The 13683-nt window shown below is 44.6% G+C and overlaps 2 protein-coding genes across 2 annotated transcripts; both read left to right on the top strand.

The window, feature by feature from the left end:
• The first annotated feature begins 3277 nt into the window (after positions 1–3277).
• LOC123048428 (cystathionine gamma-synthase 1, chloroplastic) lies at positions 3278–5281 on the top strand. Its single transcript, XM_044471531.1, has 5 exons — positions 3278–3993; positions 4082–4285; positions 4371–4457; positions 4578–4900; positions 5022–5281. Exons 1-5 carry the CDS (start codon positions 3349–3351, stop codon positions 5143–5145), a joined length of 1383 nt encoding a protein of 460 aa, XP_044327466.1. The 5' UTR covers positions 3278–3348; the 3' UTR covers positions 5146–5281.
• Positions 5282–11097: 5816 nt separating this feature from the next.
• On the top strand, positions 11098–12944 carry LOC123048427 (probable cystathionine gamma-synthase 2). The gene is made up of 5 exons (XM_044471530.1): positions 11098–11760; positions 11848–12051; positions 12189–12275; positions 12389–12711; positions 12821–12944. The coding sequence occupies exons 1-5, from the start codon at positions 11098–11100 to the stop codon at positions 12942–12944; spliced, it is 1401 nt and encodes a 466-aa protein (XP_044327465.1).
• The last annotated feature ends 739 nt before the right edge of the window (positions 12945–13683 follow it).

The raw sequence follows: 13683 nt of genomic DNA, 5'->3' as shown, positions 1-13683 counted from the left end.
CAGCATTGTATGCGATGCGTGAATGCTGGTCAAGAACTCAAGCTGCTGCTGTGCAAGCGTGCAAGTGGTTGCCGTCCAGGACTGGACAACAACCAAGTGCCGAGGAAGGCATGCAGCGTGCAAGTGTCCAAATGAGATCGATATAGCCTGCTGCTGGAATGGATGACTCCCAGGTCCATCGGAAGACTTCATACAACAAGCCAAAATACTTTGCTTACAAGTACTATTAGACCCGAAATACAGGGGTCCAGATTAAATAGTTAGTCGTGCAAAAAAGTGACCATCCACGTGTTGATTTGTCACTAGCATAACACCCTTGCGTTGCCATGAAATATAAATAGATATGGGAACATTCTTTATAGAGGCGGCGTCCGAGCTGGTCCCGCCAACCCATGGCCAATGGCAGAAAGGAGACGATGGACTGGGGGCTGCCGGTGGTTGGCGGGACTATTAGGGATGTAAACCAAGTCCAGTTTAATCTTGTTTAAGCCCATTTATCGTTCTAACAATTCAATAAGTTTTTTTTAGAAAATAGAACTATCGAGCTAACTAAAGCTAACTAAATGGGACTTGCGGGCGCCGTTTATTGGCCATTTACATCCCTAGGACTATGCTACAACTCTCGGCATTGTCTCGATCAGGAGGGATGAAGCACTCGCTCTGGATGTGGTGCTCATTCTTGTGTTGTGCGGAAGTGCATGATCATATCCTCTGGACTATTGAGACAGTTGCTTGGAGATGATACCTCAGTTTTTATCCGACCAATAGGAACTGCGTCAAGCAATGTGATTCAAACATTTTGGAGAAATAAAAGTTCTACCCATGGTACCACGCCATTTCACATGCACCTCGCTTACTTAGTTGGAACCTGGAAAATCGAGCACTAGTATTCAGCGCATCAGTTTGCTAATTTGCAGCTCTACTTTTACTAAAAAAAACTTGAATATAGATGCATTACATAGCTAGGCACACATTCGTCGGTGCAGTGTACGTTTCTTCTGCATTTGTTGAACATGGATTACTATTATTTGCAGTTGAATGTTGATTCTCAACAATTTAGCTTTTTCATTTTGAGGTATAAAAAACAATTCTACAGTTGATGAATATGATTACATCCTGAGACTTATTTAAATCTACAATACCAAATAAATATCTTTTGATACATCATCAGACATATTTTTACGTTGTATTTATTCGGTATTACTGATAACAATATGTTTCTCAATAAACATATCAAACTCTGCAATGTTTGACTTTTGAAAAAAGTGCAATATATTATGAGACAGACAGAGTATAGTTTTATTATTTAAATAGTAATAAAGCCAACACAATTTTTTTATTAATAAAGCCAATGGGTTAATCCATATGGACTAAATTATGTCAGGTGTTGGATCATTATAGGCAACCTAAACGATTTGTGTTAGCCACGGGTAGAAGACGTATTACTTACACTTGTTCTAAGCAAACTTATCGATGCTGTAAATATTATCTCAATGTACTAATACTAGCTACGGAGCAAGGATTTTACATGTATTGGTGAATTTTCTCAATCTTTGCATGCAGTAGTTTAATCCATCTCAAAATGTGAACTCGTGATAGGAAGCAATACAATTGAGATTTATAAAGCGTAAAAATAATTTCTTTTGAGATAAGCCCTATAAAATGGAAGGGAGGGAGTATCCGTCAAAGCCCAAGCAAAGCCAAATTTGTTTAATGAGGTATTCTCCAGCGCGTAGCATCGATCACAGTACGGCATTGTAGATGTAAACACGCAGGTTTGGCGAACGACTTCGCTTACATTCGTCTTTGCCTAGGTCAATATTTCTTAATCGACTGTCATGTTGTCGTTAAGTAATCACATGCCTTAATGAGGAATATGACAAGACGATAAGTTAATGTTTTTCTGTACCAAAAAACCTCCTTAGAATGGGTGGATGTGCCTCTTTATTTATAGTCGAAATAGTTCAGAGTATTTGCATGTCATGCCACTTGGAAGATTACGGTGAAAACCTTGACAATCTTTACATGAACATGGGCCATAAGGGTAAACCTACATAAATATCTAATGGTATATTACTTTAGGCAATGATAAGTACCAAGGTGATGCTGCAATACTGCCTTCCGATGGAGGTGGGTGACGACGCGTTGTCGACTGAGTTAGTGAGTGTGTGTGGGGGGGGGGGGGGGGGGGGGGGGGTTGGGGAGAGGTCAAATATGGCGGTCATGTTGATTGATTCATGGGTGGTGTTGCATAATATCCAAGTTCGAACAAGCCTTGAAGAAGTGAAGCTAATCAAGATAGTGGTTGCTTGCCCGTTCGTGAAGAGCCATGGCTGGGCACAGTCGTCAAAAGTTTTTTTGGGATGAACAATGATAGCTAAAACTTTTTGCTTGCTTTTCGAGAAATTGTGTAGAGTTTAAAGGTCAATAATGAACATAGAAAAGTTACGATGTTTCCTGTTGGTTTGTCATTCTTTCCTTGTAAAACTTTGTCAAAACTGTTCGTAGTTTCTCCCGTAGAAACCGACAGGAGCGCCTTTTAATTTGTTCTACAAGAAAATAATATTGTGTGCAAGGTTACCTTGAACAAATATCAGTTGAGTATTAATGCCTACTTTTTCATTTCATCCGACCCATTCTATCGCACAAAACAGACTGAGATTACAGTTATCCCAGGCACGGATGCGCAACTTTGGTTAGATATTGGGTACGAAACCGCGTAAAGGTTGTATCCTGAAACCGCCTCCAAGACCATACCGGCGGTTGCATGCCTAGGTTTCCATTTGCTGCGCCGCTGTTTCTTCCTTGTAGATCCTACCGGACTGGTTTTGTTTGTTCCCTCAAATCTAGCGAGGTATCCGCCAAAGCCTAAGCAAACCCAACTTTGTTTAATGAGGTCTTCTCCAGCGCGTAGCATGGATCATAGTACGGCTTTGCAGATGTAAACACGCAGGTCTAACGTACGACTTCGCTTAGATTCGTCTTGGCCCAGGTCAGTATTTCCTAATCCCACTGGCACGTTGCAGCTAACTAATCACATGCCTTATTTAGTAGATTAATCATGGATCCACTAGTAGTACATATCTTGATTACCACGCGGCTTAATTACACGCCTGCGAGACTGAGCATGGATGCCACATGTGGCATGTGGTAGTGGGACGATATTATATGTAGGCTCACACGTAGATATGAATCGACGCGCACAGAGCCAGACTGATCGATCGCCAGTATATATTCATACCATCATATACACAGATAGCAAGAACACAAACGAGCAGCTAGCTCTGCCTAACTCGTTCATCGATCCTATCTGAGCTTGGCTAATCTCTTCGATTCCACCTGTAATTTATGGCGCGGTCGTCGTCTCCTCTCGTCAACAAGGCTTCGCCCACCGAGCAGCCCCGCCTGCTCTGCACTCGCCGTTCTTCAAAGCGTGTCACCGCTTTGAGCCCGGAGGCGCTCCTTGATGCCACCCTTGCCGGCGTCGAGCAGCAGGATGACGCCGGTGTCATCGCTGCCGCCACGGCTCTGAAGCGAGATGCTACTCTCTCAGATGAGACCCTGGCGGTTCACGCTGGGGAGAAGATGGGGAAGAACGGAGCCATGGACACAGACTCGATCGCGACACCTATTGTGAGCGGCACGACACACTGGTTCAAGAGCTCGGGCGACCTCGTCGCATTCAAGGAAGGCCGGCGCCACAGCTTCGAGTACGGCCGCTACGGCAACCCCACTGTGAAGGTCCTAGAGGACAAGATCAGTGCCCTGGAGAGGGCCGAGGGGACGCTTGTCACGTCCTCAGGCATGAACGCCATCGTCGCCACACTGCTCGCGCTCGTACCGCCCGGCGCCGGCCACGTGGTGACCACGACCGAGTGCTACAGCGAGGCACGCGCCTTCATCCGCGACAAGCTCTCTAAGATGGGCATCAAGGTGACATTCGTCGAGCTGAACGACATGGAGACACTCAAGGCCGTTCTTGACCAGGGCGACGTACGTTAATTTAGCAACTTGTAATTTGCTCAATTTATCAACAAGTTATGTTGGCTGTTTCTGATCGAGATGATTGGCTTTGATGCAGGTGACACTCTTCTATACCGACTGTCCGACGAACCCCCATCTCAAGTGCATCGACATTAAGCTCGTCGCCGATCTGTGCCACCGGAGAGGGGCTCTGGTGTGCATTGACAGCACACTCGCCTCGCCCATCAACCAGAAGCCACTCACCCTCGGGGCTGACATCGTCGTGCACTCCGCCACAAAGTACATCGCAGGACATCATGACGTGAGTAAATATCTTTGTTCTCAGATAATTGCACCGCCATTTTGCTACTTTATTTCTAAGATCTCATCGTGCCATTCCATTTCAGGTCATCGCAGGATGCATCAGTGGCTCTGAGGCGCTCATCTCCAGAATACGCGCGTGGCATCACGACCTTGGCGGCGCCATTAGTCCGGTATGTAGTATCTATCATGTAGTACCACATGTTAATTAAATCTCATTATTATTCAAGAAAAACTAGATGTTAACATTTGAATTGAAACTAGCCACTTACACTGCAACCTAATTACTACAGGACGCAGCCTACATGATCATACGCGGCCTTAAGACGATGGCACTACGCGTGGAGACACAAAACCAAACTTCATTGCGCATGGCGCGCCTGCTCGAGAACCATCCCAAGATCGAGCGAGTGTACTACCCTGGTCTCCTAAGCAGCCCGTGGCACGACATTGCCAAGAGCCAGATGACTGGTTTTGGAGGAGTCATCAGCTTCGAGGTAGCCTCAGACCTGCATGGTGTCATGAGGTTCGTCGACGCCCTCGAGATACCCTTCATCGCGACGTCCCTCGGCGGGTGCGAAAGCCTCGTGCAGCAGCCGGCAGTCATGTCCTTCTGGTACGTCGCTTTTTTGGATTAATTTACATTTGCAATTTAATATAAACTTACAAGAAGATGCATGTAACATGTATGGTGGAATTGTTTTGACTTATATTGCGTGGATTTTTGTTTTCATCAGGGGTCAGAGTGACGAGGAAAAGGCGAAGAATGGGATCAAGGACAACTTGGTGCGGTTCAGCTTCGGGATTGAGAAGTTTGAGGATCTTAGGGATGACATTATCCAAGCCCTGGAGAAGATTTAGGACACTTCCTGAGCAAATTAGCAATGTAGAAACCCTTCTGTACATCTGATAGGTAGTCAATTTCCGCTAAACTCCAACAGAGATGTAATTGGTAGGATTCTTTTATTTCTTGAAGGAATAAGCTCAAATTTGCTTCAGGAACAGAACCATATGTACTTGGAAGGAGGTGAAATATAGAAGACACGTTACATTCTGTATCACTAGTACAGTCATGGCATAACTAACATACGAGTCAAAAACCTAGTTCCCCACACTTTTCCTAACTGCTTGTGCATATTGGTCAGTTAGCTCGAGTCAGCACAAGAAGATAGGAAAACCATCAGTGAAGAGGACCATCACAGGCAGATCACCGAAGAGGCCCATCAAAGGCAGTTCTACATATATAAGCCACCCGCAGGTGGTGATGTGTTTTTTCATAGATGATTTTACATATTTTCATAGGGATACATGCTAAACTACTGTAAATTAAAAAATCACGCCTAAGCCTATAATTGTTTCACTAACAGATATGTACCCGCTTTGGTATTGGATTAAGCCTAGTCATAAGGATAGAGCTCTGAGGTGGATTTCTTTTCTTCCTCCTTAGTTGGGTCATCTTTATTTGCGTATAGCCTTTCGTTTGTAATCTTGTAACATATTTTTCTCAATAAAGGGAGAAGGTGTGTGAGGCTTTTTCCTTATGGTATATATAGTAAAAAAAATTACTTTCGGTTAATTAGTTAAAAACTTGTCGGTTTGAAATAATGTAGCTTTTCAAACGAGTAAAATGAAAAATATAGTTATCCTAGTAAAATGTTTGCCTTAAGAAGGTATTGACAAAAGCACTAAGCAACAGTCAGTATGATGACATCACATGTGGCAATTAATCACAATAACATTCTTTTTTTCTTAACATAGGCCATCATAGCTACTATTATTAATTTCATACAATAGTTATCAGCAACAGTTCTTTGGAGAATAAAGCAATTGCTCTGGTGTATAACTGATACAAGACTTTTATGTGTGGCTAACACAAATCGTTTAGGCTGGGTTATTGAAGATTCAATCTTAACCATACAATCAGGGTCTATAATGATCCAGCATAGAAATAATTTGACCTATGTGCATTAGCTTCTTGTTGTTATTTCTATTATTATGAGGATTATTGTTGTTATTATTATTATTATTATTATTATTATTATTATTATTATTATTATTATTATTATTATTATTATTATTATTGCGAGGATCATCATCATCATCATTATTGTTATTATTTTGCAATGAAATTAATAGATAATCACGTGATCCTGCTCATTAGTTAGATTCCTAGCGGAGCAACATCAAACATTGAGTCAGTGTTGAACAACTGCATAGGATATAGTCCCTCCCGATGGGATTCTTAGTCGACTCATGGTCCCTTAATATTTTTTGTATTTTACTGGTGCGATCAATAAATCCTTGAAGATCAAAGCATTCTCATATTTCTAATGGGGTTAAGTGCTAATTATCCACTGCTCGCGGTTGCATGCTGGAGTACCAGTTCATCCATGTTCAACAAAAAATGATCTAATTTCAGATGGACCGTCCGCACACAAGCAATGAATGGATGTTCAACAATTGCAAATGATATGTGAGACTAGTGCACTATTTCGAAGGTTCCAAGCCAGTAACCGGGGTGCATGTGAAATGGCATGGTGATCAATATATAGACCTTGATGAGCAGACATTATTCCCCAATATGTTTAAATCATATGGCCAAAACATAATGTATAATGGTCGAATAAAGTCCAAGCTATCATTTTCAACCAAACGCATCCATAGTTATAGAATCCCGCACCTACACACGTTATAGTGAGTACCACGTAAAGTTCTCACTGGCCACTTGCAGGCTGCACTAGTGCACCAGCTTGACCAGCTTGAAGTAGTGGAAGTCTTCCAATGTGAGTAGCGCGTGAGCATGCACATGGAAGACTAGTGCTGATAGGGGTTCGCATATATGTTGCACATGCAAGTCTACTGTTCATTGGAGCTTCGCTTCGACGTCGAGGTCTTGTGGAGGTGTGTAGCTGGCATCCATGAAGAACTTAGGAAGGTGACATATTAGCATACTCGATGGTGATGCCGCAAAAAAAAAGCATACTCGATTGTGAAAGAAGGTGACGTCGAAACTTGTAGTGCCATACCTGCAACCTGCGTCAGACGTTTCAGTCGCCGTGACGTCATCCTTAACAGTGAACCCAATTCGGTGACTCCTTTTGTTGTAGGCACATTGGCCGCCAAGATCATCAAGACAGGAGAAAATTTCAGTACAAAGTCTTCTGGTGAAACTAGAGACGGTCATCGACTAATGCTATATCTACGAAAAATTTCTTACAGACTAGTTTTACAAGTGCAGTCATTTTGGCTCACGGGGAAAATCATGATCAGGTTAGTTGGGAAGAGAACACATCATATCGTACATCCAATCCGTAATACTGCTCCCATAAGTTAAGCATTTTCGGGGATCATCTACGCCGCAGAGAGGCAATGGTGCTGTCAAAGTATCAAAAAATGACCTGTCGCACGCATGTTTCCGGATGCCGTCCCCACCAGTGAAGCCACTATACCAGGAGATGAAGAACACACCCCACGCCGCAGAACTTCCCAATACCGCCAACAGATCGGCAAGCGCACCATCGGACCGCCATAATTGTCACCTATGTAATATATGCTTAGCTCTTGATGTCTAGCCAAGCATTGGTGTTTGCATATTACTTGTCGATAATTTGAAAATATTCAACATAGACTGTTGCACACACACCCCATGATGGGGAGAACTAGCTAATTAAATTCTAATGGAGACGCAACTTGATTAACACAGTAGCACACAACAGTCATATTGTTCTGGTAGACATATGCATCATGCATGTTTGAACACTATTTCCATCTTGAGATGTTTAATCGGTAAAACTGATTGTGCAATTTTTTTGAAGAACTTTTTAAAGCGTGCGGCATGACTCCACCTTGGGGTGGTTAAGCCTCAAGGTTCATGCATGTGCATACATGCTTGTTTCTGGCGTGTTACCGAGTTTGATGGGTGACTCTTGGACCCTATCAAAGAACGTATTAGTGATTAAATTAGTTAACGTGTACGGACTGCACAAATCTAATATTGTCAATTTGCTAAACTTGTTCACTGTTTGCCTTGACTATGCAGTGACCAATTGTTCTGGCCGCCCGGCGGCTAGGTGGTTACATTCCCTGCACCACAAAGTGTCTACAAGCGTAAAACACATCAACTGTAGGTAATACAATAGTTGGTCAGTAAGAACTATTGGGTAGCCCTCACAGATCTAATAACTAAAGCCTAGTGTGTACAATGAAAACGTACACATGCACCATAGCTCATATGATATTCAAACATTGAGAGTTCGCTACCTGCTTTGACATTTCTCATGTGATGCACCTCTCTTTGTATCGTATGCACTAGTAGGTACTACCGTACTAGGTACTCCATTGGATTGGGTTAATATTTGATGCCATATGTTCCTATTATCAATATTTTATTTTACTTAACAAGTTATAGGAAATCATGGACCTTTCCTCGCAGCTCCATGGTAGAGGATATTCCAAACCCTGACCAGAATAACAAGACAATAGGTGAATAGGTACCACTATCATCAAACACGTGAGATTGATGGTCTGCAGAAAATTATCAAGTGTCGTGGCATGGTGAAATTCTCAAAGCACGGGAAACATATTCTTTTGAGGATGAAATGGAAGCTTCTGGTCAGGGGGGGTGGGGGGCAAAATCACATCTGCCCATCAATGATAGGTTCACCTGTTTCCTCATGGCTGGAGGCAGATGGATTCCTAGATAGCTAAGAGGCGTCTACAACCACGACATCAAATCCAGGCCCTCAAACGCCCACGGACGCGTCCACAGGAACTGATGGTCACACCTCAAAATATGTCCTCTGAATCCAAGTACCTAAAAGTTGATATGTCAAATCCATACAAACTATGCATAATAAAAAAGCCTATGTACTACGTAGATATCCTATCTACCTTGGACTACTCATCATCTGGGATGTCCACGGTCATCGTGTTGGGCTCCGACTAGATGGGCGCATGCGTCAACTCCGGCTCATCGTCTGACTCACTAGAGGCGAAGATTTCGTCGATCTCCGCCCTCTGTTAGCGGAGGAACCGCCGGTTGGCCCCCACTACGGCCTCCGACTAGATGGACTCCTGGATGAAGGTTTGCTCCACCGCTTCCTCCTCTTGGCGATTTCGAACTCCGCCACGGTGTCCTCCATGGCGAAGCCCACAGCCAGCTCTGCCTCCTCCTCCGGATCCGCCCCCAGCATGGGCCGACGGTCCTGCTCTGCCTCTTGAGGTATTTTGAGGTGAAAACTTGCACTTTTGATTAATTAAAGAGAAGTGAGAATTTCTCGGTTAAATGCAAAAAGTTATGTTTAACTGATACAACTGGCCGACATGTTACACAACGGAACATCACACACACTGCCGAGGAGAGAAGCACATCGAGGTAGCACACAAGCAACATCGTCATAACTCCTCCTCGAGCAAGCAACTTCAACTTTGCCATTGACATCCATCGACGATACCCTCGCTGCAACAACCCATGAAAAGCCACAAGAAGACCCCATCAAATAGTCGGCCACACACGCCAGCCACGGGACAACTCCAAATTTCAGGGCGAGTGAAGAAGGGAAATGTGGAGGTCAGGAGATCACCAAGTGGAACAACAAATAATGGCCCATTGTTTTCCTTTTCCTTTTCCTTTTATCTTCTCTGAGTGCACCATCAGTCGTTGTGTCGATAGGTCCTTCCCTTGCCGCACCACTCCATATCTTGTTGCGAGGCATCGCAGAGGCGGGCATGGAGATTAAATAACACAAGAATGTGATTGGGAGTCGCGCCGCTTCTTCAGGATAACATGAGGCGGGCAAAGTGGAGATTTCTGTCGTTGTGGCGGATAATGATGTGGTACCGGTTGATATAGGATTGAGTCGTTGCAGGCGACAGTCGTATTGATCCTTAGGCATTGTTGTATAAAGCCCAAGGTTAAAGAAGCCTGGGAGAAGCAGCGATGCTAATCAAGATGGTTATTGGGGAGGTGTACGTGAAGAGACATGGTTGGGCACCGTCCACAAAAAAAGGATCTTGGTATGAAAAATGATGCCTGGACCTTTGAAGATTGATTATCCTTGATCTATCAGTTGTTATGAAACTGTGCTAAGTTCTAAGTTTTGTAATGGTTGCAGAGAAGTAGAGCAATCAAGTAAAGTACGTGTCGATTTTACTGGTTTTGTCAAAACAGCTAGAGGTTTCCCTAATGCAAATCAACGGCCGGGCCCCTTGTTTCAGAAAAAAAAAATCAATATTGTATGCAAGGGTATACCTCCCATCCAACTAATTTCTGATGAACCTTCATCAAGCCTTCCCCGTTTGATGCGACCCGTTCTACCGTGTATATCCTGTCGGACTATTTTTTGTTTCTTCTATAAAATCTAGTGAGCTCAAACAGCCCCAACTTTGCTTAGTGAGCTCCTGTCGATAGATACAAACACGCAGTTCTTTGACGTAGACTTTTGTCTTTGCTTGGATTCATCCTGCCCAATAAGTCATTTCTTAATCCCCATGGCACGTTGAAGTTAACTAATTACATGCCTTATTGGTACAAGATGTATTACTAGCTACACGCTTGCGAGACTGAGCATGGATGACACATGTGGCATGTGTTAGTGGGACAATTTTATATGTAGGCAGTCAATTTTATATGGCTCGACGCGCAAGAGAGCCAGACTGATCGGCCAGTATATATTCACACCATCGTATACAGATAGGAAGAACACAAACAAGCAGCTAGCTCTGCCTAACTTTTTAATTGATCTGATCTGAGCTTGGCTAATCTCTTCGATTCCACCTGTTTTCACTACTCTTCCTCGACCCCACAAGTCACTAATGGCGCGGTCGTCGTCTCCTCTCGTCAACAAGGCTTCGCCCACCGAGCAGCACCGCCTGCTCCGTGCTCGCCGTTCTTCAAAGCGTGTCACCGCTTTGAGCCCGGTGGCGCTCCTTGATGCCACCCTCCCTGGCGCTGAGCACCTTGTGCCGGTGTTGCAGCAGGATGACACCAGTGTCGTCGCTGCCGCCACGGCTCCGAAGCGAGATGCTACTCTCTCAGACGAGACCCTGGCGGTTCACGCCGGGGAGAAGATGGGGAAGAACGGCGCCATGGACACCGACTCGATTGCGACACCTATTGTGAGCGGCACGACACACTGGTTCAAGAGCTCGGGCGACCTCATTGCGTTCAAGGAAGGCCGGCGCCACAGCTTCGAGTATGGCCGCTATGGCAACCCTACTGTGAAGGTCCTGGAGGACAAGATCAGTGCGCTTGAGAGGGCTGAGTCGATGCTTGTCACGTCCTCAGGCATGAACGCCATCGTCGCCACGCTGCTCGCACTCGTGCCGCCCGGCGCTGGCCACGTGGTGACCACGACCGAGTGCTACAGCGAGGCTCGGGCCTTCATCCGCGACAAGCTCTCCAAGATGGGCATCAAGGTGACATTCGTTGAGCTGAACGACATGGAGACACTCAAGGCCGTTCTTGACATGGGCGACGTACGTTAATTTGGCAACTAGTAATTTCCTCAATTTGTCAACTAGATATGTTGGCTGTTCTGATCGACATGCTTGGCTTTGATGCAGGTGACACTCTTCTATACCGACTCTCCGTCGAACCCCCATCTCAAGTGCATCGACATTAAGCTCGTCGCGGAGCTGTGCCACCGGAAAGGGGCTCTTGTGTGCATCGACAGCACCCTCGCCTCGCCCATCAACCAGAAGCCGCTCACCCTCGGGGCCGATGTCGTCGTGCACTCTGCCACAAAGTACATCGCCGGCCATCACGACGTGAGTAGCTACCCGAGATGACACGTCTTTTCATAGACGTACAATTGCACTGCCACTTTGCTCCTTTACTTCCAGGATCATTAGCAGCGTAGGGTCTACATAAATTTAAGACATCTCATCGTGCAATTCCATTTCAGGTCATCGCGGGATGCATTAGTGGCTCAGAGACGCTCATCTCCAGAATACGCGCCTGGCATCACGACCTCGGCGGCGCCATAAGTCCGGTATGTAGGATCAACTATCAGCAAGTACATGTTAAGATTCACTCTTATTCAAGAAAAACAAGATCTAAACATTTGGATTCTGACAACTTACACTGCAACATTAACTACTGCAGGACTCAGCCTACATGATCATACGCGGCCTCAAGACGATGGGACTACGTGTGGAAACACAAAACCGCACTGCATTGCGGATGGCGCGCCTGCTCGAGAACCATCCGAAGATCGAGCGAGTGTACTACCCTGGGCTTTTGAGCAGCCCGTGGCACGACATTGCCAAGAGCCAGATGACCGGTTTCGGCGGCGTCATCAGCTTCGAGGTAGCCTCGGATCTGCATGGCATCATGAGGTTCATCGATGCGCTAGAGATACCCTTCATTGCAACATCACTCGGAGGGTGTGAAAGCCTCGTGCAGCAGCCGGCAGTCATGTCCTTCTGGTACGTGCCGTTCTTGGATTTATTTTGGTTTGCAACTTACAGGAAGATGCATGCAACATCTATGGTAGAATTTGTTGACTTATATTGCATGGATCTGTGATCTCATCAGGGGTCAGAGTTACGAGGAAAAGGCAAATAATGGGATCAAGGACAACTTGGTGAGGTTAATCTTCGGGATTGAGAAGTTTGAGGATCTCAAGGATGACATTCTCCAAGCACTGGAGAAGATTTAGAACTATTCCGGATCATTAGTGTAATGAAGATTTTGACAAAATTAGCTATGTAGAAACCCTTTTTGTACATCTGATAGGTAGTCAATGTGTGCTAAACTTCGAATGACATATAATTAGTAGGTTTCTTTTATTTCTTGAAAGAAGAAGCTCAAATTTGCTTCAGGACCAGGACCATATGTAACTGAATGAAATTCAAGTATACAAGACATGCGTTACATTTCACTAGTATAGTAATGGAATCACTTACGTACGAGTCACAAATCTTGTTCCTGACAACTATCCTAACTGCTAGCTTGAGCATATTGGTCAGTTAGCTTGAGCTAGCACAAGATATGGTAGGAAAACCCACAGCGAAGAGGCCCATCACATATGGATCACCTGCCAGTGAAGAGGCCCGAAAGGCAGTTCTGCATAAGCCACCCATATGGGTGAGATGTGATTTCGCATAGATGATTTTACCTATTTTCATAGGGATGCATAGTACACTAGTGTAAATTTAAAAACATAATCCCTCCGTATCAAAATATAAGCCGTTTTTGATACTATCAAAAGTGTCTTATATTTTGATACGGAGGGAGTAGCATGTAAGCCTAGTATTATTTAACTAACAGGACATAAAATCACCACTATATATGCTAACCTGTAGCAGAGGTTGAGTCAATGTAGCACCACTACAAGAAAAACAACCTTCCATGATCCATCAGTGCACTACTGTAGAAATGCTTAACAGTGGCGTGCG

The sequence above is a fragment of the Triticum aestivum genome, chromosome 2D (genome assembly GCF_018294505.1).
Source record: "Triticum aestivum cultivar Chinese Spring chromosome 2D, IWGSC CS RefSeq v2.1, whole genome shotgun sequence".
NCBI lineage: Eukaryota > Viridiplantae > Streptophyta > Magnoliopsida > Poales > Poaceae > Triticum > Triticum aestivum.
The sequence above is the reverse complement of the archived record's forward strand: the minus strand, read 5'-3'. Positions and strand labels throughout refer to the sequence as shown.